The 25,092-nt window shown below is 52.7% G+C and overlaps 12 protein-coding genes across 23 annotated transcripts; all 12 read right to left on the bottom strand.

Annotated features, from left to right (window-relative positions):
- Positions 1 to 258: 258 nt before the first annotated feature.
- On the bottom strand, positions 259 to 1,280 carry ABB37_02377 (hypothetical protein; the record flags this gene model as incomplete). Of its 2 annotated transcripts, none has more annotated exons than XM_015799354.1 (1): positions 259 to 1,280. In XM_015799354.1, exon 1 carries the CDS (start codon positions 1,045 to 1,047, stop codon positions 259 to 261), a length of 789 nt encoding a protein of 262 aa, XP_015662832.1. In that variant the 5' UTR covers positions 1,048 to 1,280. The 2 variants fall into 2 exon arrangements, with proteins under 2 accessions (XP_015662832.1, XP_015662833.1); XM_015799355.1 differs by having other exon boundaries at positions 259 to 1,264.
- Positions 1,281 to 1,615: 335 nt separating this feature from the next.
- ABB37_02376 (hypothetical protein) lies at positions 1,616 to 2,922 on the bottom strand (the record flags this gene model as incomplete). 2 transcript variants are annotated; one of them, XM_015799352.1, is made up of 1 exon in its annotated part: positions 1,616 to 2,922. In XM_015799352.1, exon 1 carries the CDS (start codon positions 2,822 to 2,824, stop codon positions 1,616 to 1,618), a length of 1,209 nt encoding a protein of 402 aa, XP_015662830.1. In that variant the 5' UTR covers positions 2,825 to 2,922. The 2 variants fall into 2 exon arrangements, with proteins under 2 accessions (XP_015662830.1, XP_015662831.1); XM_015799353.1 differs by having other exon boundaries at positions 1,616 to 2,911.
- A 408-nt stretch (positions 2,923 to 3,330) lies between these two features.
- ABB37_02375 (hypothetical protein) lies at positions 3,331 to 3,882 on the bottom strand (the record flags this gene model as incomplete). The annotated part of the gene is made up of 1 exon (XM_015799351.1): positions 3,331 to 3,882. The coding sequence occupies exon 1, from the start codon at positions 3,679 to 3,681 to the stop codon at positions 3,331 to 3,333; it is 351 nt and encodes a 116-aa protein (XP_015662829.1). The 5' UTR covers positions 3,682 to 3,882.
- A 1,088-nt stretch (positions 3,883 to 4,970) lies between these two features.
- ABB37_02374 (hypothetical protein) lies at positions 4,971 to 7,234 on the bottom strand (the record flags this gene model as incomplete). The annotated part of the gene is made up of 1 exon (XM_015799350.1): positions 4,971 to 7,234. The coding sequence occupies exon 1, from the start codon at positions 6,303 to 6,305 to the stop codon at positions 4,971 to 4,973; it is 1,335 nt and encodes a 444-aa protein (XP_015662828.1). The 5' UTR covers positions 6,306 to 7,234.
- Positions 7,235 to 7,718: 484 nt separating this feature from the next.
- Positions 7,719 to 9,108, bottom strand: ABB37_02373 (D-alanyl-glycyl endopeptidase-like protein; the record flags this gene model as incomplete). Its single annotated transcript, XM_015799349.1, has 1 exon — positions 7,719 to 9,108. Exon 1 carries the CDS (start codon positions 8,808 to 8,810, stop codon positions 7,719 to 7,721), a length of 1,092 nt encoding a protein of 363 aa, XP_015662827.1. The 5' UTR covers positions 8,811 to 9,108.
- Positions 9,109 to 11,052: 1,944 nt separating this feature from the next.
- Positions 11,053 to 12,566, bottom strand: ABB37_02372 (hypothetical protein; the record flags this gene model as incomplete). 2 transcript variants are annotated; one of them, XM_015799347.1, is made up of 1 exon in its annotated part: positions 11,053 to 12,566. In XM_015799347.1, the coding sequence occupies exon 1, from the start codon at positions 11,827 to 11,829 to the stop codon at positions 11,053 to 11,055; it is 777 nt and encodes a 258-aa protein (XP_015662825.1). In that variant the 5' UTR covers positions 11,830 to 12,566. The 2 variants fall into 2 exon arrangements, with proteins under 2 accessions (XP_015662825.1, XP_015662826.1); XM_015799348.1 differs by having other exon boundaries at positions 11,053 to 12,562.
- Positions 12,567 to 13,636: 1,070 nt separating this feature from the next.
- ABB37_02371 (hypothetical protein) lies at positions 13,637 to 14,534 on the bottom strand (the record flags this gene model as incomplete). 2 transcript variants are annotated; one of them, XM_015799345.1, is made up of 1 exon in its annotated part: positions 13,637 to 14,534. In XM_015799345.1, exon 1 carries the CDS (start codon positions 14,411 to 14,413, stop codon positions 13,637 to 13,639), a length of 777 nt encoding a protein of 258 aa, XP_015662823.1. In that variant the 5' UTR covers positions 14,414 to 14,534. The 2 variants fall into 2 exon arrangements, with proteins under 2 accessions (XP_015662823.1, XP_015662824.1); XM_015799346.1 differs by having other exon boundaries at positions 13,637 to 14,525.
- Positions 14,535 to 15,096: 562 nt separating this feature from the next.
- On the bottom strand, positions 15,097 to 15,881 carry ABB37_02370 (hypothetical protein; the record flags this gene model as incomplete). 2 transcript variants are annotated; one of them, XM_015799343.1, is made up of 1 exon in its annotated part: positions 15,097 to 15,881. In XM_015799343.1, exon 1 carries the CDS (start codon positions 15,532 to 15,534, stop codon positions 15,097 to 15,099), a length of 438 nt encoding a protein of 145 aa, XP_015662821.1. In that variant the 5' UTR covers positions 15,535 to 15,881. The 2 variants fall into 2 exon arrangements, with proteins under 2 accessions (XP_015662821.1, XP_015662822.1); XM_015799344.1 differs by having other exon boundaries at positions 15,097 to 15,877.
- A 331-nt stretch (positions 15,882 to 16,212) lies between these two features.
- Positions 16,213 to 17,244, bottom strand: ABB37_02369 (hypothetical protein; the record flags this gene model as incomplete). Its single annotated transcript, XM_015799342.1, has 1 exon — positions 16,213 to 17,244. The coding sequence occupies exon 1, from the start codon at positions 16,981 to 16,983 to the stop codon at positions 16,213 to 16,215; it is 771 nt and encodes a 256-aa protein (XP_015662820.1). The 5' UTR covers positions 16,984 to 17,244.
- Positions 17,245 to 17,934: 690 nt separating this feature from the next.
- Positions 17,935 to 19,002, bottom strand: ABB37_02368 (hypothetical protein; the record flags this gene model as incomplete). Of its 2 annotated transcripts, none has more annotated exons than XM_015799340.1 (1): positions 17,935 to 19,002. In XM_015799340.1, the coding sequence occupies exon 1, from the start codon at positions 18,709 to 18,711 to the stop codon at positions 17,935 to 17,937; it is 777 nt and encodes a 258-aa protein (XP_015662818.1). In that variant the 5' UTR covers positions 18,712 to 19,002. The 2 variants fall into 2 exon arrangements, with proteins under 2 accessions (XP_015662818.1, XP_015662819.1); XM_015799341.1 differs by having other exon boundaries at positions 17,935 to 18,987.
- A 445-nt stretch (positions 19,003 to 19,447) lies between these two features.
- On the bottom strand, positions 19,448 to 21,833 carry ABB37_02367 (hypothetical protein; the record flags this gene model as incomplete). Of its 6 annotated transcripts, none has more annotated exons than XM_015799334.1 (1): positions 19,448 to 21,833. In XM_015799334.1, the coding sequence occupies exon 1, from the start codon at positions 20,222 to 20,224 to the stop codon at positions 19,448 to 19,450; it is 777 nt and encodes a 258-aa protein (XP_015662812.1). In that variant the 5' UTR covers positions 20,225 to 21,833. The 6 variants fall into 6 exon arrangements, with proteins under 6 accessions (XP_015662812.1, XP_015662813.1, XP_015662814.1 ...); XM_015799335.1 differs by having other exon boundaries at positions 19,448 to 21,786; XM_015799336.1 differs by having other exon boundaries at positions 19,448 to 21,747.
- Positions 21,834 to 22,933: 1,100 nt separating this feature from the next.
- ABB37_02366 (hypothetical protein) lies at positions 22,934 to 24,491 on the bottom strand (the record flags this gene model as incomplete). Its single annotated transcript, XM_015799333.1, has 1 exon — positions 22,934 to 24,491. The coding sequence occupies exon 1, from the start codon at positions 24,116 to 24,118 to the stop codon at positions 22,934 to 22,936; it is 1,185 nt and encodes a 394-aa protein (XP_015662811.1). The 5' UTR covers positions 24,119 to 24,491.
- Between the last annotated feature and the right edge of the window lie 601 nt (positions 24,492 to 25,092).

Raw genomic sequence — 25,092 nt, 5'->3', positions numbered from 1 at the left:
GGCTGGGGCCTGGGGCCACCCCCAAACCCGCGATGGGCCCCCAACATATTTTCGATTCACCCCGCGCAGCGTCCGGCTGCCAAACTAACATCCTGCGGCATCAGAGGGCGGTGGTGCACTAGACTTGGCGATTTCCTCTTTTGCTATTTTTTTCTAACAGGTGGCATTACTCACGAAGTGGCAAACAAGGTAGTTGAATTGTGCAAACCCGAGGATCCCCGCCGTGGTGGGTGAATAATGAATGGGGGATAAAATGTGTTACAAGGGAACCTCGGGCGGTTCGCGCGGCTCCGCGTTTCTAGGCAAGTATTCGGTTTCCTCGTTTGTCATGTAATCGATGCCGCTCGTGTCATGCAGCGCGGCCCAGTCTTGCTCCGTTCTCCCGCCGAAAGGATCAATCGGTGTCTCGTCAGCTTTGCGGGCCTTGCGGGGCCGACTCGGCGATTCGCGTAGCGTGATATTGACGGCCACAAGGTATCGACCGTAGTCAATGTTGGCGGCTTGGTCCTCTATCTGACGACCTTGCTGTGTTGGCGGGCTCGCCGCGCTTTCCTCCGCCTCCTCTTGGAAGGCGGACGGCCGAAATGGGCGAAAAAATGTTACCGGCTGAGCCGGCGGCGTGCCGTCGGAGTGCGTCGCGTACTCCGTGCGCGTGTCCTCGACGCTGAGACGTCGGTTGTGCAGCTCACGGCGTCGCTGCTCCCCCTTGCTAAGATTCAGCACCTCGCGCATAGCGTATCCGCTGTTGCTCCTGTCCGCAGCTGTCGCTGCACGACCGGGTAGCGTTTCCGAGCGTGGAGGTGCCCCTGCATGAGTTCCATCGCCGCTGATTACCGAGGGAGCGGCGGCACTCGCGTTTGAATTGTTTTGCGTGGTTTGCCCAAGCTCGACCACCCTCCCGGGCACGGCGACGACGCTGTCCTCGCGCAAGACGATTCCACGGACTGGTTTGCCGATGTTGCGATAGTGAATGAAGCAGACAACACCGGTGGAGATGAGGAGAAAGGCGACGCAGCCGACTACCACGATGGGGACGAGCAACACCATGGTGAGGATGAAGTGAGAGAAGGACCAGTTTTTCTTGTTTTGCGTGCTTGCGGTCTTTCTTTCGTTTTTGAAACAGTTTCAACAGCACAGCTGCCGCCTAGCAAAAAAGGTGGTTGAATTTCCCTTCATGGCCCGTGTGGGACGCTGCCGCAAAGCCGTTGTTGTACAGGTTTATTTGTGTGGTGTGTGTTTACTTCCGGTTTTTATACACTGTCCTTTTGAGGATAACACCTTATACGTGGATGTAGAGAAGCGAATAAGAACAGGGGAGAGAGAAGAGAACAAGAGAAGAGCTTAAAATAGAGCATAGCGTTGTCGCGCCGCTGACGCATCGTGCACATCCAACTCCCCTTCCCCTTGGTGCTCCAAACCTCCAAGTTGCGCCATCCACACGTGACAAAAAAAAGAAGAAAAGTAACACGGCCCTTGAAAGCGCATCAGGTAATGCGTCAAAATCGTCAACTTGCTCGTCGAGAAGAAGTACTCCGTGCTGATAGTACCTTTACGTGTATTCATCTACTTCTTGTCGTTCGCCTCTTAATGTCAAGCTTCGCTTTGGACTCCTTTTTTACTCGTCCACCGCATCTCCTTCATCCGCGTTGTTCGCATCGCCCGCCGGTCCGCGACGCGTGCGACGAAAGCGGCGCCGCTGCCCCTGCGTGTGTGTCATCTCCGCCTGCACACGCATCGCCTCCGTCAGCTGACCCCACGACGGTACCGCCGCGGCGTCCTTTAGCGCTGACGGGTCGCGTGCGCCGCTCCACTGCGTTGCAATCCACCGCACCCGTTTCAAGTACGCGAGGACCTTCTGCTGCTGCTCTACCTTCTCGTCGTTGATCGGCCCCCGCTCGTTCGCCGCGGCGGACGTGACAAGCGACAGCATCCTCGCCCCCCACGTCTCCGGCGGTGCACGCGCCGGCGAAAGAGCGAGCTGCGCCTCGGCCGCACTCACCTCACCACCACCACCGCTGCTGCCGTTACTGTTGCTGCTAGCGCGGACACTGCGAAGAATGTCCTTCTCCTCTGTCGTCGCGGCGCTGTAGTGCATCAGGGCCCCCTCCAAACGCGTGTACACGGCACCGCGCGTCTCGGCTTCGCGCTCGTACAGTCGCTTCCGCCGCTGACAGCGCTGCACGTCGGGGTCGATAACGCGCTCCTGTACCGCGTCGTTCTCCTCGCCTTGGGATGTGCTTGTCTCGCGCTTCTTGTTGTCCATGTGCTTCGTCGACGCTGCATGCTCAACCGCTGCGTCGTGCCGTTCCTGCGCATCAACAGTGAGGTGGTCTTCCAGCACACCAAACCACGGCTCCAGCACCTGCGCCAGCGTCGGCGGTCCGAGGGCGTCATCGAGCACGGCTGCTGCCGCGGCACGACGCACAATGGCGACCGACGAAGTGGTGGTCGACGCAGCCACACCCGCCGCCAGCGTGCTCGTCGACATCCACTTGCGCTGTGCTGGGACGTGCGCGTAGCCGGCCTGATGAATCCCACAGAAGGCGGAGCGGTCAACCACATCACGTGTGTCCCGGCTGGTCGCAGGGCCTTCTGTCGTTGCGTCACTGTTCACGGCGTTGTAGGTGGTGCGCACGGCCGCCAAGAGCGGGTAGGTGCTGACACCGTAGCCGAGAGTGTTTCCCTCCGATTGGGGCTCGTCCGGGTCCACCGCGGCGTACTGCCGTGCCTGGGCGTAGAGAGGCACTTTGCGCAGCAGCAGCGCGGAGCCCCACAGTCGCGGCGCTGCCGCTGCAGCCGTGCTGGCGTCAGCGGCGGTCGACATGGCAACGAGTAAACGCGAGGATACAGGTTCTTCCGTAACACGGTTCGTGATCCACCGTACACACGGACAAAGAATGAAAGCACCACTTATGATTTGCTTGAAGCGACCGTTTGCGACAGAGAAGGGCGAGAATGTAGAAACCAGATTTGGTAAGAAGAGTAATAAAAGAGGAGAGAGGGCGCGTGTTCGTGTGCGTGGGTGGGTCCCCGCAGACCCACTGCCGCACCTTTATAAACCTTGCTCGAGCCAAGAAACGATTTGGTGCTGAATGGGCTACTGTAGCCAGACCGGGTATTTTCATCTTTTTGCGTTACTTCACTGATGCGCGTAATATATACAGAACGGAGACGGTTCCTTCTTATTTCAAGATGCGCTTCAGCTGATGTGCGCGGAGTTCAAGTCCTGCACGAATGCACGTACAGAGGCATCTAGAGAGAGAGAAGGCGCTCTCAAGTCGGCAGCGCCGCAATCGTAACAGCAAAACAAACCGCGACTTCGATGTGCTCTCACAAGTCTTCCTTCATCACAACAGGTGGGATGCCAATATCGGTCCACTCCGTCACCAACGGCTCGTGGTACTGCACCGGCGCACTGCCCACGCGTCCAAAGACACCCATCCGACGTGTCGTGATAGGCGCAGACGGCGCTGTTGTGTTGCTGCCACCGCCGGGTAAAGCGACGCTGCCACACAGCAAACAACTCGGGCGGAGGCCGTGTAGCAGTGGTCCGTTGGGCTGCAAGCGGTAGTGCGACGGGGGGTCGAAGTCGAAGAGCAGCTTCAGCCGCGCCTGTGCGACGGTCAACGTGGGATCTTCGATGTCCCACAACGGGTGTCGGTAAATCGTATCTTGCGACATGAGGGTGTGCAAGAACAACAAAAGGAGCCGTGATCGGAAATGAGGGGCAGCAGAGGTTGTCGACAGAGAAATGGCAAACCAAAAAACGGTAATAAAGCTGGCAAACAAGCGGCGGCCTCACGAGGAAGGAAGGGTTCTATGACTGCATCTAGCAAACAACAACCATAACTAAAAGAACAGGAAATTGTACGCAGAAGATCTGCAGAAGTACGTTGTCGGACGTGCAGAAGACAAGGCAGATACAGGTGTGAGTGCGATGGAGCACGTGTGAAAGGAGTGGAAGAGAGGGAGGGATGAGATCACGCAGAGGAAGTGTCGGTGGACATTAAAAAAAGGAAAGGCCGGCAAGTAATGAACACGCAAACGCACTGGAGCGACCACACGCCGAAAAAGGGAGGGAGAGCAAAATTCAAAAGAACAGGAGGTGTATCCATTCAACCTTCCAATAGGAAGATGTCATACGCAGTGAAATAAGCACGATACAACCTTGTTGTTGACCGTGCAACTGTTTGTCCTTCTGGATAGAACAAGTTCACCAAGCATGAGTGAAGATGTTTATCAGTAGTGTGATGATTATTATTATTGGACGATAGCACGAGGTAAACCTGCTCGGACTCCTTTTCGTGGATCAAAACCTTCTCTCGCAGAGAAGATCCTATATCAAAGTGGCAGACAGGGCAACAACGGGAAAGGAAGAAAAAGAAGACATTCGAAATGGCCACGATTTCACGGTGTCGTGAAGACAACAATAAACGAGGTATATCACCCCCCCCCCTCCCTCACACACACACAGACACACCAAATAATAATAATAATAATAATAATAATAATAATAATAGCAATAGTAATAACAACGCACGTCAACACAAGTACGTTTGATGATAGGGTTGTTGATTTTATTTTCGTGTCTCTGCTTTACAGCTTCCCTCGATCGCACATGAGGGCCCACTTACACACACGCACCCACACCGGCGCACACCCCATCATGCGCGCAACAGTATAAACGTCGAGGGGCAACCGACTGCCAACAGATTTTCGACGACACGGAAGAAAAGCTGCACTACACACACAGAACAACAACGAAAGAAGAGAAGAATGCGCCCATCGCAATGTATTAAGAAACACACAAAACGCTGGACGGGTGAAGAGGAATGGGAAGCTAGCCTCCACCTCACAAGACGGTACCGCGCAATAACTTCTCTCCTTCCCGTTCTACTCTAAAAAAAAAAGGTGGGAAAAGGGGAAAGGGAAAGGGGAAAGTGTGTCGTCCCCCCCAGCCTGTTGTATTTTCAGCCGCTTGTCTCCGCACTGGGCGCGCGAACCCAGCCGAGTATAAGATTGTTGTGCGTGTCTTCTAAGAAAAATCCATGCGGCTTCGCATACTCGTGCAGCAGGAGCACACGCGCGTAACTGCGCTGCTTCGTGGACGATTTACGCATCTGCCTTAACGAACGCCTCTGCGTCGAGTTGTCGTGGTCGTCCTCTACGGCGGTTGCCTTCCAGTAGATGTTGTCCCAGTTCTGCTCCGCCACGTAAACCTTGTAGTACAGCACCCCAGACCCTGCCGACGCCTCCTCCTTTGCCTTCTCGCCGCCGGTCACTGCCGTCGCCGCGGCGCGATCCTTTGCCAGCAGCTCGTGCGGGAGCGCCGAGACCGGGCTGAGCGGCTGCCGGCCGGCCGACGACGTGTTCTTCACCAGATACCAGTGCACATCCTTGCCGGCTGCGGCGAGGCTGCGAAACGGTCCCCGCACGGCGACCACCACCGCCACGTGCGCCTCCGGCAGCGTCCGTCGATTTCTCGCGTAGACGATCAAATCACGCGGAACGGGCATGGCAAGCCGCCGGTTCATCAGGAGCGCGCGGGCAGACGCGTTGCTGGCGTTACCAACAATATTTGCCAGCACCACCGTCGCTTCCGCTGCTGCCGCTTCGTCGTCTTCCATCGCTTTCGTGGGGAGGAAAAGGTTCGTGTAGTGCTCCAGCGCCACGGTCAAGCTGCCACGACCGCCACGTCGGCCGTTCACGGCGTTCGCGGTCTCCACCGTCATGAGGTGGTCCGCCGATGGCAGGAAAGGAAAGGTGAGAAGCGAGGAGAGAATCCAGTACCGCCTCGCGTACTCCAGCGCGTGCCACTTCGATCCGGTGTAAAGGCGCTGCAGGCCGACCGAGACGAAGTGGTCCATGCGGTCGCCGCCGTAGTCTCTGCGGCAGTTGCTGAAGGCACCGATGTTACCGTTCTCGCCGAGTAGCGTGCCGTACGGCGTGACGCAGTGGTCGGCCCGCATCGGCGCCGACAGGCCGAAGACGAAGTAAGTGGTGATGGCGAGCAGCAGCAGAGTCAAGACCACGGCGACCCATTGCTGGTGGCAGTGGTCGCGGATTTGAATGAGGGGCGAGTGCGGGGAGGTGAGGTAGTTCAGCAGTGGCACTGTCTCAGTGCTACCGCGGGTGTCCTGCCGGCTGCCACGACGGCTGCCAGCCGGGCTGCCGTTCGCGATGGTCGTGATGTCCATGGTGCCATAGCGGGGATCGCGAGGAAGGTCCAGCGGCTGCGGGCGCGGCTTCGGCACGCGAGAGTTGCCTCTGCCGGCGGCAACGCCGTTAGGTGAGGTGCGTATCATGTCAGCTCGTGCCGCTTTCCTGCTCTCTCCCCCTCTTTTGAATATACGCGTCTGCAACAATGAATAGTCGTTGCAGAGACCTTTCTTCGCGGTGAAGCGTGCACCGCGAGAACGCACCCGAGGCTACAAAGAACAACGACAGAAGCTGCTAAGAAAAACAACAACCACTCCCACCAGCACGACGTCGCGATGAAGACGATATCCCAAATGCAAAAAAGAAAAGAATAAACGTTCGCCTAAGTACGGTTGTAGCCTATAAACAAATTAACACCGCCCCGACACCGTTTTCGAATATAAGAGAAGTAAGAGAGCAGCACAGCGCGAGAAGAACAACCGGCCCGCAAGGAGAGGAGAGGGCGAAGATCCCAGCTAATAGATCGAAGAGTATCCCGAAGCAAAAACGAAAAAGGACGTGAAAAGAGCGGGAACACACACACACACACACACACAACAAACAACCAAAAACAGGAGGTGCGTGGAAAGACAACGTGACAATGCAAGAATACGCACCGGCGATATGGTGAGCGAGGAAGCTCAAGAAAAGTGAAAGGAGAAAAAAAATACGTTTTCTGTTGCTACTCGACAACGGTGATTGTGCTAGTCAAAACGAGCGCAAAACGCAAACAAAGACGCAAAAAAAAAGGTAGATATATATTCACGGGAGCAGAAGGAGTTTAAAAACGCAAGCCACCTGTGCAAAGGGAGGGAGGGAGGGGGGGGGTAATAAGAGACAATGCAAATAGAGAAAAAGAGGCAGAGAAAGCCAACAATGCTTTGCAAAAACAATGAACCCGGAAAGCAACAAGAGAAGATAAAAGAAGGTTCTTTGCAGTCAAGTCAAAGGCGGCGAGTGTGTTCTGTGAAGCGCTGCTGATGGGAAAAAAATTATAAGTTTTTTTTGTGGTATTTGATTTTGATTGCCGAGCGCTTTGTTGAGCCGCGCGAGAAAGAAGAAAAAAATAATAAAGCAGGGTATAGAAAACTGGAATGTAGTCAACGATAAAGAAGCAGGTGTGCCATTCACAGCGTCATTTAGCATGCACGGAGTCCTAGGAGATCCAGCGAAAACGTGAGGCGAGGGCTGCGTGTCGTGCAGAAGGTCGCTGTATAAACTACACGGCGAAGTGACAGAGCACGGGCTACAAACGAAAGACTACGCTGCAAACAGGCCCCTCACCCCGCAGAGCACAGTGCACAGACTCATTTTCGGGTTTCTTTTTTACTTCAACTTACACAGTAGAGCAACACGGGCAGTTGCCCCGTTAAAACAGAGACATGGTATTCTTTTATTATTTACCTTTCATCTTGAGCTACGAAAGCAGTAGCACGTTAAAAAAAAGGAAGATGAAGAGCGTAGCAGATTCCATCTGTGGAAGACGATTATATAAACATGTATCTCTGAGCCTTTTTCCCTTACGGCTCGCCATATCGCATCCAACCCAGAATAGCATGGTATTTATCGTGCAGGGTGTACTGCACTGACGTGCCTTGCGGCGTGGCCGTCACCTCCAGCGGCAGCCACCGCGAGTAGTTGTGGTACGGCTCCGGCCACGGGCTGCTGTGCCAGTTCTGCTCCGCGATGTACGCCCGACCCTCCCGCGCCGCGTGCGCCTCGTCACTGTTCGTCGTCGCCTGCGGCCGCTCCCCTGGCAGCTCCACGCCGACGATCACCGCGACGTGCCCGAAGGGAAACTTGCCGTCCGTGTCGCGGGGGTAAATCAGAAGGTCGCCGACGCGTGGCGCGCTGCCGCCGCTGCCGACCGGGGCCCCGTTGGTGTACTTCCACAGCGGTGCGGTAGTTACGTTGTCGAGAAGCGTGACAAACGACAGGTCCGTCCACATGTCGGCGGCACCCTCAACTGCTCCAAAAACGGCCGGCGCGGGCGTCCCACGCAACATCCAATAGCGCCGGGCGTACTCCACACACTGCCACTTCATGCCGGTCCGCATCAGCCGTGTCGTCGCCTGCGGGTCGTCCAGCGGAGTGTGGGCGCCGGGTGGGAGGGGAATGGGGTACTCGAAGTCCACAAACGAGACGCAGCTGTGGGCGTAGCAGTTGCTGTAGGCGTAGACGCCGTCGTGGGCGCCGAGGACAGCCCCAAACGGCTCCGTGCCGCCCTCCTCGAAGCAGTAATCCCCACGACAGCCATCGGGGAGCACCGCTTCAGCTGGGATGAGCGCTGTCGACGCCGCCTCCACCTGCGCACTTCCACTGACCTTGAACAAAACCACCAAACCTATGAGAGCCCAGATAAAGAGTCCAACGAAGATGCTAGAAGAACAGCGAATACGCCAGAAGGAGGGACGTCGCAGCTCCATGTCCTCTGACTCGCGACGCAGGTTAATTGCGTATGCATCACACAGGGCGGCATCTTCGACGTCGAGTTCCTTGTGGCGTCGTGGTGGGATTCGCGCTGCGCCTCCCACGACGGGTGACGACGACCGTACATCGCTGGCATCGTTCTTCCGACACACGTCGGGGGCCGATGAGCGCCGGTTACGCATGGTAGAGAAGGGGAAAGAGGGAGAATACACGCTCTGTTCGCTGCGAAGGCTGTGCTTCTTTCCTTCCTAAATATACATATTTTCGAAACAAGCAAAGATGGCCGCGCGGCTGTGTGGAATACTTTGTAGGCTCTGTTGCGAGAGAAAGAGTACTACTTTTGAAAACAAAAAATAAAATGCCAAAATATTGAGAATATCTCGTTTCCTATTTCAAAGGGTGGAAAGAGCGAAAAACTTATTGGGTGACGAGGCCTCTTCTCACATCGCGCCACGAAAACCAACAACGCCCACTTCGACTGTATTTAAGTTCATCCGTTGTTTTATGTGACAGAGAGAGAGAGAGAAAGGAGAGAGGGACGCAGTATGTAGTAAAGTAATCGGGTCGTGCAAGGACAGTGCACGGGATCTTTAACATGGCAAAGGTGGACCAATGACTCGGGTTGACGCACCTTTTTTTCTTTCTCGCTGTGCTGCGAGCGCGGGCATCGCTCGAGGCACCACCGCGACTCTTTCCTTCCCCTTAAAAGAGAAAAAAAAAACCGTCACTCATGAAAGAGCTTCACATCGGAGTACGCACGAGAGACCGAATCAGCAGAAGCGACATTTAAAACAGCTACCTCAGAAGGACTCGTGCGACAAGAAGTGACTGTCAGATCACGTTGGCGTTCTCCTCTTCTGTTGTTGTGGGAGGTTTTTGTTTCGTTTTCTTCGCGTTGGTGTTGTGTGCTCTTTGTTACTGTCGTGAAAAGAAACGTAAATAAGAAAACAGAAGAAAAATAGAACACACATTAAAAACGATGCATCTTGGTAGATAGATATCTATATATATGCTAAAGCTACGACAGATGACGCAAGGCAAAAGGCAAACCACGCTTTCGAAAAGTACAAATTAGTTGCATACACACAGACACACACACGCATTGGAGATGCAGGCAGCGGGACACGCACGCGCGTTTCTTTGCACGTCGCCTTCTCATCCATTCCGCCCGTCTTAATGCGAGTGGTCTGCTGAACTGTACCCACAATAGCTTTTTACCGGTGTCTCGTTCAAAAATAGTAATAAGAAGTAAACAACGAACAATAAAAGAAAATAGAAAAACTCCAAGGATTTTTCTTTATTAAAATGCAGTGCAAGAGTCGGACGGAAGAAGAGTACATTTACGAACGTTAGCGTTGAAGTCAAATAACAGGAAGTCAACGCGCAAATGGTGGGTCACCACACGGAGGTTCATAAATGTAGTGATGATCGCTTTCATGCAGCCCGAAAAGAGTGCGCTGAGTTCAAGTACGCAGCAACAACATCACAAAAGGAAAAGAAGAAGATAATTGTCGTCTTAAGTGCTTGTGAGAACATACGAAAGTGAGAACAGAAAAAGCAGAGGGTGAATAATAATAAAAAGCGCGCGCCGCATGAAGGACAAGTCATTCTCTCGCTTTTTATTATTTATTTATACTTTAGTTTGGTCTTCTCAAAGCCGCAGGCGTCCACTCCTCTGCGAAAGAGGCGCGCACCGGTCCATCTGTCGACAGATGCCTAAAAAGGCACGCACGGCAAACGCGAAAGGGGTGGAGAGAGAGAGAGAAAAGGAGAGTAAAATAACAAAGAAAGAAAGAAACAAAAAAGCAATCAGAGCAACTGATTCCGATGTGATGTGTTCGAAATTACGGAGGTTCTTCAGACACGGTGTGTCACGTAGGTAAGATCGTGGTGAATCATATGTTAGTGGTGGGTGGGGGGAAGAGCAAAATAAGATAACAAGAAAAAAACAGCTCCATGTACTTTAGAAGAAGAAGAAAAAAGAGCAGAAATACAAGTAAATGACGCAATAGAAACATCGAATGCACCCGCCTGCATCGTGTGTACTTGTGTACGACTTCTGCACGACAGGGCTACAAGCAGATTTGAGATTTTTATATATAAAAGTGGGAAAAAGGGAGAACAGAGAGTTCTGCAGAAGAGAAAAAAAAAACACAAACAAAATATAACGAAGTAACCTTAATCATGTCGTTTTATAGCACCTCAGCGGGTCGCGGGGGCTACACGAACCACCACAAAGTGGCGAGGAAGGCAGATTGAAAAAGAGCGAGGGCGATGAGGAGAATACTGTACGCGCCTCAAAGGTCCGACAGCAGTGCGGAAGTCCCACACTCACACCCACGCATTTTCTTTCCTTTTTTGCGTCTGTCCGGCAGACACTCACGCTCGTAGCGTTCTGCGTACGGCTGTGTCCACCTGAAGTGCCTACTCGAGCATCACATCGCGCAGCTGCTGGATGTCATCGTCCGTGAGGCCCATATGCGACTTCGCGTACGCCTCCATGCCACCTAGTTTATTCACCTCGTTCATACCAGCATCCACCAACTCCTCAAACGCCGCCCACAGCGCCGTCGTGACCTCCTTGCCGACGCCCTTGCAGCGCAGGTACTCGGCGACATCCCTCGGACATCCGTAGTAGTTGTTCGTCAAGATGTAATCCAGCCGTTTGTCCCTCTCCTCGACGTCGAGCAGCGTGAGAATGACGTAGGCGGCCCACCCGGTCCGGTCTTTCCCTGCGGTGCAATGAAAGATCGTCGCGTTCTGCGGTGAAGGCTTCGAATTGAGGAAGCCTTTGATAAACTTTCCGATTGCCTTGCCGTGCGACCTGACCAGGTCACGGTAGACGTCCTGCATCGCCTTGACCACCGCTGCTGTGTCGTTCAAACAATCGCCAACCTGCACGTTCTCGGACAGCTGCCGGGTGTCGATCGGCACGGCGTAGCGGTTAATGTTCGGGATGTGGTACGGCTGCCTCGCCACCTCATACCTGTTCCGCATGTCGTAGGCGTTGTGGATGTGCAACGCGTTGACGAGAGTCCTCTGCGCGACGTCTGACGGGACGTGCCCTAAGGTATCCCCGCGATACAGCACCCCCCACTTGGTCGTCTTCGTGCCATCTTTCGTGTGGTAGCCGCCAAGGTTACGGAGGTTGACGGTGCCTTCCAACTCCACGTGCCTCTGCTGCTGAAGATCAGATAGCATGCGTATCCTCTTCTTCTGGAATGCTTTTGCGTCCTTTTTTTTGTCCGTTTGCTTGATCGATGAAAGGAAAGCAAAGGAGTTACAAATCTATACATATAGATTATGTGTGCGTGTGTGCCGGTAAATCCTGTACAGAAGGATTCACGAGCAGATTAACGCAGTACGGTGTCTTTTTCCGGGAGCGAAAAACGTGGGGGACGAATTTGCCTTCGTGGAGCAGTAAAAAACAAAAACAAAAACCGAAAAGGGCAGGAGGGGGAAGACGACACCGTACGAAAGCGTTCACGCGCCACCGCGTAAAGGAGGTAGAAAAATTATTCCCCAACACGATTCAAATGCAGCAAGAAACCATGAAAGAGAAGCAATACATGGAGATGAGAAAAAGGAATTTGAAAAAGAAAAAAGGAATGACTGCTTCCTCCTCGTGAAAGGCAGAGAAAGAAAAAAAAATGAGCAACCTGAGTATCTGCGGGGAGCGGATCGGGGAAGGGGAGATAATACTCGAAGGAGAGTGAAAACAAACAAAAAATAATTAAAAAAAATAACTGACTGAAACACGAAAGTGAATGGTGGGCGTATAGTTGTTTTGCCTCTATTCTCTCTTTTTTTGATGCGAGGCCGCAGACAGGATATATATATATATGTGTGTGTATCGCTGTTAACGTACGTAGCGATGAAGAAGCACCGGCGGTGAATTAAAGAAGAAAAGGCTTTTGTGCGATTAATCTCTCCTTTCTCCAAGAAGGCAAGCACGGAACAAACACCGAAAGAGGAGAGGAGAGGAGAGGGGTAATACGGCATGAACGGTAGCAAGAGGAAGAATGTACACAAGCATACAGTACAACATATGGGAAATGAGGGAACCAGAAAAATGCGTTTCGCTATACGACATCGACAGTGTCAAACACCATATTCACCGTATTCTTTGTTTTTGGTGTCACCTGAGAAGAAACGAAATTAAAAAATCGTTTTCCAGGGTCGTGCACCTCCTTTGCAGGCGCGCATGTTCATGGGTCCTCACCAACGGCAGCGATCACCTTGCATCCACGCAATGCTTGTAGAGAGCCACCAGGGTACTTTTGAACGGCATTGCCAATCTCTTGCGAAACATGTTTCTTTCTTCTTCCTACTTCGATACGTTCAGCAACACATCTTTAAACGGAATTAAAAAAAAATGAGATAAAAGATAGTCTCTTTCACCTCTGCAGTAGAGGTCAGAAGCGAAGAGCCAATAATAATAGTGACGACCACAACCGGAATGGATGTTACACACCGCATGTCCAGTCAGGTATCATCATCCCTCGCATTAGTTTCTATTCATAAATGAGAAACTATCGTGTGTGTGTATGTGTGTGCGTGTGAATTGGATTTAGTAAACACCAAACGCTTTTGTCCGCTTCAGCATTCTGTCGCTTGGAACACTTGCGGTATTCAGCAAAGCCTGCGTAGACACACACACACACACACACACACACCTAAACTTACGGAAGGAACCAGAAATCGTTTTTCGAGAAAACACGAAAAAAGTGTTACAAGACGAAAGTACTCTCGATGCATAACAGTAGCAAAATACTGAGGAAACACTCGCCTAACACAGTAACCTTGTGTATATATACATATATATATGAAACGGAATTTGGTAGAGAAAAGCACAAGCAGCAAATAAAACAAACTGACTTCTGAAAGTCTAAAAGCATGCTTGCCACCCGTACGTGCTCGGCACACACACACACACACACACACACAAAAAGTACGTTTTTTTTTCGGTGAAGCCTTCTCAGTTTTCAAATTTCCTCCTCTTTACCCATCACTCCAGAAGAGTCTCGCGCAGCTGCTGGATATCGGCGTCTGTCAGGCCCATATGCGACTTCGCGTACGTCTCCACACCTCCAAACTTGTTCACCTCATCGATGCCGGCATCGAGGAACTCGTCAAAGACACTCCAGAGAACCTTCATAGCATCCCCTGACATGCCCAGTCCACCCAGGTAGTCATAGGCATCTTGCGGTACCTTGAAGTACGTGTTCGTGAGCAGGTAATCCTTGCGCTTCTCCTCCTCGTTGATATCCAGCAACGTTAGCAGCACATACACAGACCACCCCGTGCGATCCTTGCCAGCGGTGCAGTGGATCAACGACGCGTTGTCGGAGGATGGGTTGCTGGCCAAGATGCCCTTGATGATCGAGCCCACTGTGGAGCCGTAAGATCGTACGAACTCCCGATAAATCTCCTGCAGCACACGGAATGTCACCGGGCCGCTATGCAAGTCCTCCCCATCCTTTACCCACCGTGATATCTGCGTCGTGTCGATGGGCACGTGGTTGCGTGTGATGCGCGGGATGTCGTAGCTCTTCACCGCGACTTCCTTGTCCGCGCGCAGGTCATAGGTCGTGTGGATGTTGAGCTGATCTACGAGGACGCGTTGGGCCATCTCGGGCGGGACTTCAGCCAGCTGATCGCAGCGGTACAAGACGCCCCACTTGGTAGTCTTGGTTCCGTCGTTGGTGTGGTAGCCGCCGAGGTTACGGAGGTTGGTGGTGCCCACAAGCGGCACATACCGCTGCTTTTGAATGTCAGAGGGCATTGCAGATAAGTTGCTGCTTGTGGTGGCTTCAACGACCACGGCGTTTTCTTTTCCTTTCTTTGTTTATGTGTGTGGGTGCTGACAGCGCTTCAATGCGAAGTGGGTTGGTGCTGTGGCGTCTTTCAGGTGACAGGATGCAAACGTGAAGGAAGAGTTTGGGGCATAGACGAAAGGGAATAACAGCGCCGCCGACGGCTCGCCCACGCCCCTTTTCGATGCTTCTGCGTCTCAGCGACGGAGCGACAATAATCCTCTCTGAATATACATTTTTTCACGTTCGATGTTACGAACTAATGTTTGCCATGTGTCGAATGCCCGAAAACGCACGCCACAACCACATGCGAAGAGAGAAGAGTACTAACCTTTTGATTAAAAAACAACCTTGCTATTGAATACAGCGAGGGGAAGGCGGGAAACAAAAGTCGCGAAAAAACATCCCAAAGCGAAGGAAAACCCCCTAACACCAAAAAGGTTAAAAACGTATTGATTTAGTTACATCTCACTCCAGAAGAATCTCGCGCAGCTGCTGGATGTCGGCGTCTGTCAGGCCCATGTGCGACTTCGCGTACGTCTCCACACCTCCAAACTTGTTCACCTCATCGATGCCGGCATCGAGGAACTCGTCAAAGACACTCCAGAGAACCTTCATAGCATCCCCTGACATGCCCAGTCCACCCAGGTAGTCATAGGCATCTTGCGGTACCTTGAAGTACGTGTTCGTGAGCAGGTAATCCTTGCGCTTCTCCTCCTCGTTGATATCTAGCAACGATAGAGCAGGTACGCGTCCACCCCGTGCGATCTTTGCCAGCAGTGCAGTGGAATAACGATGCGTTGTGCGGTGAGGAGTCGGTGGCCAAGATGCCCTTGATCACGGTACCAAAGGTCAGGCCGTACGACTGAACGAAATCCCGATACAGCCCTTGCATCATCCGAAAGGACACCGGGCTCTCGCGGAAGTCTTCGCCCTCTTCGATGTACTTCGATATCTGCGTCGCGTCGATGGGCACGTGGTTGCGTGCGATGCGCGGGATGTCGTAGCTCTTCACCGCGACTTCCTTGTCCGCGCGCAGGTCATAGGTCGTGTGGATGTTGAGCTGATCTACGAGGACGCGTTGGGCCATCTCGGGCGGGACTTCAGCCAGCTGATCGCAGCGGTACAAGACGCCTCATTTAATGGTTTTAGTCCCGTCGTTGGTGCGGTAGCCGCCGAGGTCTCGGAGGTTGGTGGTGCCCACAAGCGGCACGTGCCGCTGCCGATGAATGTCAGAGCGCATTGCGATAAGGGTTGTAGAAAACCAGAAAAAGAAAGTCGTTCTTTCACTTAGAATAGGCATCAAGGAAACAACAGCAAGAAGTATATATGTGTGTAAACACGCCTCTTCTTAAGCGAACAGAGCGCGAAGGGAAAACAAACAAACAAACAATAAGCTTTATGATTTTTGCTGGCGGGATACTAAAATGCCTTCCTATTACAAAAAAGACCCGGAGACGAGAGAGAAAGAGAGGGAGTGATGAAGCAGCATTTCAAAGACCGCTCAAGCGTGATGGCTCGTATGATCCTTCACGTTTCCTTACTGTCTTTTTCTGGTGCTGTTGCTGCTGCTGCTGCTTTTGTGCGTATTGGATGCAGAAAGCTGGTCTTCACCAACCACAGTATCCAACGCAGCGATACCGCAGCCATCGCTCTGAGACATTTCATTTCGCCAATACTTTGGTCGCTCTTTAGCGGGAAAAATAGTATTTTTAGACGTGTTAGAAGAAAGCGTTAAAAAAGAAGGAGCGTCGCAACCCCCATCTCGCTACTCCAATAGCGTGTTACGCAGCTGTTGAATGTCCTCCTCCGTGAGACCGACGTACGACTTCACGTACGCCGCCATGCCGCCCAGCTTGTCAACCTCCTCCAACGCCGTATCTAGAAAGACTTCATCAACGCGGTAAAGGGACTTCATGGCATCCGCGCCCATGCTACCAAAGTAATTAAACGCCGTTGTTGGCCGCCGAAAGTAGGTGTTCGTGAGCATGTAATCGGACCTCTTCTCCTCCTCCTTGACGTCCAACAGAGTGAGAATGAGATACGCCACCCACCCAGTGCGGTCCTTCCCGCCCGTGCAGTGGATCAGCGCGGCCTTTTCCGGCGACGGGCCGCCCGCCAAGATGCTCTTGATGACGGACCCGAAGACAGCACCGTACTCCACGATGAGCTGCCGATACACCGCCTGCATCGCGCGAAATGTGACGTCGCCCTTCGACATGTCCTCGCCACGTTTGATGAAGGCATCGATCTGAGACGGCTCGACCGGGATGGCGTGCCGTGTGATGCGCGGGATGTCGTAGCTCTTCGCCGCCACCTCCTTCTCCCCGCGCAGGTCGTAGGCCTCGTGGATGTGCAGCTGTTCCACCAAGACGCGTTGAGCCATCTCGGGCGGGACTTCGGCCAGTTGATCGCAGCGGTACAAGACGCCCCACTTGGTAGTCTTGGTTCCGTCGTTGGTGTGGTAGCCGCCGAGGTTACGGAGGTTGGTTGTGCCCAAAAGCGGCACGTGCCGCTGCCGCTGAATTTCCTGCGTCATGAGTGCAGCGGACAAGCACGTCGAAGGATAAAACGCTATCCTGAAATTGAGAGAAGACGATAACTGTTGAACGCAGGAAGAAAAAAGAAAAAAAGATTGATTTCTTATTAACGCAAGTAGAAGAGATCAGAAGAAAGCGGTGAGAGGCAACAATACCCACATACAAGAAAAAGAAGCGTAAAAACCAGTGTGAACGGCACGGTGAGCTGCCTATACACCTATACAAAGACTGTGCTGGTAACAACAACGCCTGGTGACGCTGCAGCAGATTGAGTACGGTGCAGTAAAGAAGGGAGAGGGCCCCAGAGCAGAGGAGTTTAGTGTGCGATGGGTGAGTGGTGGTAAAATTTCAAGCATGTCAAGAAGATAACGCATTCTCCCTCTTTCCCGCGTGGGCATCTTGCATAAAGAACGTAAGATGAAGGGAGGAGTTGCCAACCGCAGAGCGACGTACCCTTCACCACGCCAAAATCAGGCGCGCACGAAGCCGACAACAAAACAGATCTCGGGTCAGTGAGATCACCGCACTGACCATCTGAAACAGAATTCTTAAATAACAGAAGCGCAATTTTCCAGAGGAAGGGAACACTAATGATGTGGTGGTGCAACCATGAAGCCAAAAAACAAATGGATAAAAAAAGGGGAAAAAACAGCACCTATATATTGACTGCATCTACAGCGCGTCATTCACGAGGTTGGGAAGTTTGTGAAGTTCTTTGCTGGGCGTACCCGCCTACCCTGCTGCGAATCAATAGCGCTGCTTTTCTCTCTGTCTCGTTGTGTAAAAAAGAAAGAGAAAAGAAAACCAGGCTAGAGTAACACGAACCTCATGCGTCAAATGAACTAAAACGTACCTACTCGAAATATCGTTTTTTTTCGTCTGCATTTTTGAGACGTTAAACTGTCTCTTTTGTTGTTCCTTTACTTTTTAAATTTCCTTCTCTTTACCCATCACTCCAGAAGCAGATCGCGCAGCTGCTGGATGTCATCGTCCGTGAGGCCCATGTGTGACTTCGCGTACGCCCTCGTGCCGCCCAGCTTGTTTACCTCATCGATGCTCGCGTCAAGGAATTCATCGCAAACGCTTCCGACCGCCCCTTTCACCTCCTCGCCCATGCCTAAACCGCCGGTGCTGTCGTGTGCGTCTTTTGGTGGGCGGAAGCAGGTGTTGCTCATCGAATAATCCGCACGCTTGTCCTCGTCCCTCACGTCCAGCAGGGTGAGAATTAGGTACGCCGCCCACCCAGTTCGGTCTTTGCCAGCGGTGCAGTGGAACACGGCGGCGTTGTCCGACGACACCTTGCTCTTAATGATGCCCTTGACGATGGAGCCGAAGATGGCCCCGTAGTCCGTCACCATTTGCTGATACACCGCCTTCATCGCACGGAAGACCGTCTTCCCGTTCGACATGTCCTCGCCACGCTTCACAAACTCAGCGATGCGGGTAGGCTCGATGCCGACGCAGTGGCGCGTAATGTCGTGGAAGTTGTAGTTCTTCGCGACGACCTCCTTGTGTGCGCGTAGGTCGAAGGCCTCGTGGATGTGCAGCTGATCCACCAGCACGTGCTGCGCGTTCTCGGGCGAGATGTCGGTGAGGTGGTCACAGCGGTACAAGACGCCCCATTTGGTGGTCTTGGTGCCGTCCTTGGTGCGGTAGCCGCCGAGGTTGCGGAAGTTGGTGGTGCCCTCCAGCTCAATGTGACGTTGCCGCTGGATGTCCGATAACATTAGGCCTGCTGTGTGTGAGTGTGAGTGTGTGTGTGTGTGTGAGGGGTGATACGAAAGTCGCGGCAGGAGCTCTTCTTCTTTTGGAAAGCGCGCGTGTGTCGATTTCGGTAGAGAACGTACGTATGCAGAATAGTTATGAGGTGTTTAAAAACCCGAATGAGGAATGGAACTGAGGAAAAAAACGATTTGTATGAAAATAGAAAAATTGTGAGATGTGGATCTGATATGGATATTGCTTTTTTCCTTCTTTTGAGAAGCCACTTGCATCAACGCACTTTCAGCGTTTCTCCTTCCCGACAGATACACACACACACACAAAACGGGATCATCAGCAACGCCAGTAAGTGAGGGGGAGACAAGAAAATTTTGGGTGTGGCGGAACGAGAAGAGAGGGGGGGGGGCAGTCATCAGGAGAAGAGAGAAGTGAGACAAGAACAGAAACAACGCTTTCGTATGTGCTTGCTGGGCCCGCAGGTGCAGCGCATCCTGCTCGTGATGTTCGGCCCGTTTTTATCTTCAGTTTATTTCCCTTTGTTTATTATCTTCTATGCAGTTTTCTTCTTCGATTTATCGAGACCGGGGCAGTTGATGGCAGAGGGGGGAGCGGTGATAAGCCGCCCACAACACAACAGTTATTATTAAAAGAAGAAAACAAGAACCGAACTCTAAAAGAGGCAACGAGCTCGTTGCACCGTCTGACAAAAGGAGGAGAGAAAGCTCGCACGGCGGCGAGCGACTACTCGAGCATTACATCGCGCAGCTGCTGGATGTTATCGTCCGTGAGGCCCATGTGCGACTTCGCGTACGCCTCCATCCCGCCCAGCTTCTTCACTTCCCCCACGGCGGCGTCAAGGTAGTCCATCGACACGCGCCAGAAGGCGTTAAACGCCTCCTTACTCAAGTCAGCCGCACCCTCGTACTCGTAGGCCTCCTTTGGAATCTTGAAGCACCGATTTGTCAGCTCGTAGTCCTCGCGCTTTTCTTCTTCGGTGATATCTAAAAGAGACAGCAGCGCGTAGACGGCCCAGCCCGTTCGGTCTTTCCCTCCCGTGCAGTGAATCAGCGCCGCGTTCGTCCGCGACGGGCTCGTCTGCAGCAACTGCTTCACCACAGCTCCCATCGCAGGGCCCTCCGCCGTCACTAGGCTGCGATAGTAGTCCTGCATGAGGCGAAAGGCCACTGGCCCTTCGTTCACGTTCGCGTTGGGCGGTAAAAGCTCATCCATGTGGTTCATGTCAATCGGCACGGCATGACGGCAGACGTGTGGGATGACGTAGCACTTTGCTGCAGCTTCGCTGTCGCCGCGCAGGTCGAAGGTGCTGGAGATGTGCAGCTGCTGTACAAGCACCCGCTGCGCCACGTCAGCTGGGACGAGTGATGGTTGATCGCCGCGGAAGACGACACCCCACTTCATCGTTTTCGTGCCGTCGTTGGTGCGGTAGCCGCCGAGGTCGCGGAGGTTCGTCATGCCGTCCAGTGTAATGTAGCGCTGGTGCTGCATCGCATTACTCATCTTCAGAGAAGTCAAGGCACGGTGCAGTGACGATGATTGCAGAAAAGGAAGTGTAATGCGTGTGTGTCGCATAAATTGTATTCTCCAGCCGCGACAATGGTCGTCCTAGCTAAGCTCGGAGGAGCAGCACAGATGTTCCCTTCTCGTTCTTTTTCTTCTCTTTCTTTCTTATACTCGCACCTCCCGCGGCCTCTCGGCGCAGTGCATCGTGCATATCCCCCACAGCAACGCGATGGAGGAAGACAGAGAGAGGGGAAGAGAGAGGCGATAAAGGAACGTAGGGCGACGATGAATGCACAGCCTGTGCTGTGCTGAACGCGGCCATCGACACATTGACAACTAAAAAAAAACCACGATGAGCACCGCACGGTTAAACGGACGAAACAGGGGACGTTATCTTCCGCTTGTGGCGAGTGAGGTGCATACACGAGGGGACCAGAACTGGAAAGAATGAACGGCACGCATCTCCTTGCAGATGGAATCATCTCTTCAACAGTAGTCTTTGCTCGGATCCTATATACATATATGTACTTATCACATGGCGGAAATTGTTTTCATTCCTGTGAACATCGTCTCCATATTGAGCACGGGGAGCGCCTACGAGCAGCAAAAAGAAGGGGCAAGAAAACAAAACAAACGAATGTGTGCGCTTATTGACAAGCGATACACGGAGGCAGCAACACAGCACACACGGCCGGCACACACGGCCAGCACACACGGTTCCTCAGGACAGATCACAGAGAAAAAAATGGAAAAATAGTTTTCGCCAACAAAAACGCTCTCCTAGAATGGATAGTTCTCCTGCTTCAGTCGCTCTCTGCGCTGATGCTCCGCAAGACCGAAAAAGGCCGTGAAACATCGCCACCGTCGTGTCGGGCGAAGCTGCGTCTGTCGTCGACACGTTCTCGTTGCTATCACCGTTTCGGAACTCTCCTACTGCCGCACCTCGATCGTCATTTCCTCCTTTCGTTTTCCTTCTACGCCCGTTGCTCTCTGCTCCGCGGACACCGTTATACAACAGCTGAAGATGATCTCGCATCCACGCTGGTTCCTCCAACCTTGTGGCGTCGTGTGTCGATGGCGCATTGGCAAAGAGCAGAGAAGCAGACACACGCGAGCGGGCAACGAGGTACACTGTTTGCCCGTCGTGGTCTGTGATGGTCCACTTTGCAGCGCCACCGCGCTGCCACTTGCGCGCCACGGGAATGGAGTCGCACATCGGCAGGGAGCAGCCAGATTCCATGGCTGCCTTCTCTACCTGTTTTCTACAGAAACTAATCCCTTTTTAAAAAGAAAATAATAGAAAGAAAGAGACGTTGAACAGCGTGATGGAGGGGATTGGAAAGAAAAATATGATGCCCGCAGTGAGAAGGAGTAGAGATTATAAAAAAAACATAACTTCGGAAGAGTTAGAGAACAGCGTCGCTGTATTCAGGGCACCGTGGTGCGTGTTGAGCTGGGCGGAACTGATTGGATTTGGAGAGGTCGAACTGGAAGAGAGGGGGGAGGAGGAGGCACGCCCTTGAATTGTGTTTCAGGGCTGAAAGCGTTTGTTTTTCCCTGTTGTTCAAAAGATCAAAGAACGACCACACCAACGTAGTAAAAAGCTAAGGGAAATAGAGAAATACGAAGGGAAGGCCGAATGTGACAGATGGAGGGCGAACGCCGCTTCCACAAGAGCACATGAGCGCAGGCAACTCAGAAACTTCCTTTTTGGTGACGGCGCTATTTTTTCGAGCAGCAACGGACGGCCCTCTTTGGCCTAAATACAAAGAGCTTTTCATTTTATTTAGCTGGAGCTGTTGATCGGTGAGAGCGGTGCGACACACCTTTGCCTTCCGCGTTCGCCGGTGCTGCTGTTCGTTTCAAGTCGAACTCCCACACCCAACCACGCCCTTCAACGGCATTTTTGTTGTGGTTGATGATTTTCTGTTGTTGATTAGCCCATATTACTAATGAAAACAACAAACAATGCAAACGCAAGGCGCAATATATATTGTCCCACTCTCGCCAGGAAATGTAAAAATAAAAGGTAAAACAGAAAGGTGGAACATAGAGTAAGTCGAGAGATGAATATAACTGACGGTAATGGAGGATGTTGGGTGCCGCCTGCGTCGCTGCATGTCTCTCCCTTCACGAACAGCTAGCGATAACGATGACCGTTAAACAACAACAAAAGGAAAGGAAGTTCCGGGACACGCGTTGAAGCACACACATACACCCGTGCAAAGTACATTAGATCGCCGAGAAAGCTTCTTTTAACGATGTCACGACATAAGAAAAAAAACCACCATACAAGAGAGAAACGAGTACTCACCGGTGTAATCAGCCGCTTAATCCCCATTTCCTCATTTGCACAGCGGTCAGAGTCAGTCATGTATGCGGGTGCCATGGGTTTCGCACCGAAGCAGCTCTGCTCACATCACACAGAAAGCAACGCTAGCATACATCTATCTTTGCTTGCCAGCCCGTGTTGGCGTCCAACAACACGAATTCCACTCATCGCGCTTTCACAGTAAATGGGTAATCAACAGCTCACAAAACGCACAGGCAAATCCGGTAGGAAACACTATTTTGGTAAATAAAAGCATCTGCTAGCCTTTCATTTATTTATTGACTTCTCTCGGTCTCGATCGAAAATTTCGTTGTCTTCGCAACCTTTAGCGTTTGCCGCTATTTTTTTTCCCATCCTCTTCTGCCTTCTCTTTTTTACTTGTCCTTGTCCTCGTCCGACCAGTCCCAGTCGTCTTTGAGCTGTGACCCACTCACACCACTACCTCCGTGGCCGGAGTTGGGGTGCGGGCCTCCAGCCACCACCGCCGCCGCTGACCCAGCACCACTGTCGCTTCCACCGCTCTTCGTGCTGACAAGCGGCGTCATGCCGTGCGCGGGTCCGAGTTTGCCTTTCCGGAGGGACCGCACCGAGTTCTTGGAGAGCCCTGGGATGGGCGACGACGACGCAGACGCGGACGCACTCGAAGGCACGGCGGCGAAAAAGGCATCCGGCGCCGGTGCCGCGTGATCGCGCGGCAGAAGTGAAGCGAGGACCGCGCCGCCGCCCGACTCCCCTGTCACCCGTTCCTGCATTTCCACATACACATCACCGCGGCCATCGCCGCCGGCGTTGCCGCGCATTGGTTTGTACGTGCGGAGCGCGGGATGGCCACCACTCCCACCTTTTGCCGCGTAGCTCGGTTCCATGCCGCGGTAGTCCTCGTCATCACCGTTGAAAGCACAACCGTCGAGGCGGGCGTACTGCTGTGTGTGCGGCTTCGGCTCGCGACTGCCGCCGCCGCCACTACGAAAGAAGGGACACGCCCGGGGCATGGCGCGGCTGCCGAAGAAGACCGCCCCCACGATAACGATAAGAATGATCACAAAAGCAAGGACGGGAATGCCGCCGTTGTCGTTTTGGTTGGTGGGTTTTGACGGAGTTGCGGTGGTTGCGGTGGACGTCGTGGTGGTCGTGGTGGTCGTGGTGGTGGTCGTGGTGGTCGTGGTGGTAGGAGAAGTTGTAGTGGGGGGCGTCGTTGTGTTCGATACGGAGCTACTATTGTCGCTGCCCTTCTTCGACGCCTCGGGGACGGGCGTTGTTGAGTTCGATACGGAGCTACTACTGTCGCTGCCCTTCTTCGACGCCTCGGGGACGGGCGTCGTTGTGTTCGATACGGAGCTACTACTGTCGCTGCCCTTCTTCGAAGCCTCGGAAGCGATCGGCTTTTGAGTTTCAGCGAGTTCAAGAGCATCCTTTCCTGCAGGGCGTGTGTCGTCCACACGCGCCGCCGCTTCGCGACCGTGCACCGGTGTACCGACAGAGATGAAAAGGGCGAGCGCGATGACCACCGCCACCACAGCTACGCGCCCAGCGGCGCAGAAGGGTGTGCGAGAACGCATAAGTGTGGCCTCCACAGCAACACCTGCGGGAGAAGGAGGGAGAAGAAGGGAGGGGGGGGGAGGCCACGGGGTTTGTGCGTGTACAATCGAGAGCGCTGCGGTGAGCGTGCCTTTCAGCAACAGAAAAAAGCAACCGCAATGAACACGTCAACTGGACTTTGAAGTGCGCTTAGAGAGGACGAAAACACAAACAACAAAGAATAAACACAGAAAAGAGATGACCTGTGGCCACAAACGAGAGGCTGCTTTGATAACGAATATGAGCTGGAGAAGAAGAAGAAAGTGTGGAGTCTCCTCTGGACGCCGTTTGTGGTGTCGCCGCAACCAGAAGAAAGAAAAGAAAGAAAAACGCACTTGTAATTGTCGCAGATCTAATTTTATAAAAATGATATGACGCACACGTGTAAGGTTCGATTGGGCAACGCGTCAGGAAGAAAAAAAAGGTAAGGTGCGGGACGAAGGCAAGATGGAGAAGTAGTAAGGGCAACAACAACAATATTTATATACGTATGCCTGTATAGAGGGGGAGAGAGAGTTCGCACGGAGGAGATGATGCACCGCCTAACTCCCGCGTAGGGGATGTCGTCTTTCCAAACGAAATAAATAAAGCACCGAGGACACCGCAATGACTGAGCTTGTGTTTCACGGCAATTAAGTGACAGAGCAGGGGGCGAAGCATTCGTGTTCGTTTCGTTTCCCCAGTATTGTGCCGTCGAAATTGCTTCATTTAACTGTATTGATAATAATAGCGATATCAACAGCAACAAAAACGACAACAGAAAAAGCGCCGCTGTAAAACAAAGAAAGAAAAAGAAAAAGAGAAGGCACCAGCAGCTGCTTTACGGGGGCAGTTGTTGAGAGAGGTCGTTAACGTATTGAAGTTCGGTACCACTCCTGGATCAATCACAGCAAGAACAACACAGGAAAAGAAAAAAGACATCCCTGATGCCTGATTCATTAGAAAATATATACGC

The sequence above is a fragment of the Leptomonas pyrrhocoris genome (genome assembly GCF_001293395.1).
Source record: "Leptomonas pyrrhocoris isolate H10 chromosome Unknown, whole genome shotgun sequence".
Taxonomy (NCBI): Eukaryota; Euglenozoa; class Kinetoplastea; order Trypanosomatida; family Trypanosomatidae; genus Leptomonas; species Leptomonas pyrrhocoris.
This window is presented reverse-complemented; position numbering and strand designations above follow the sequence as displayed.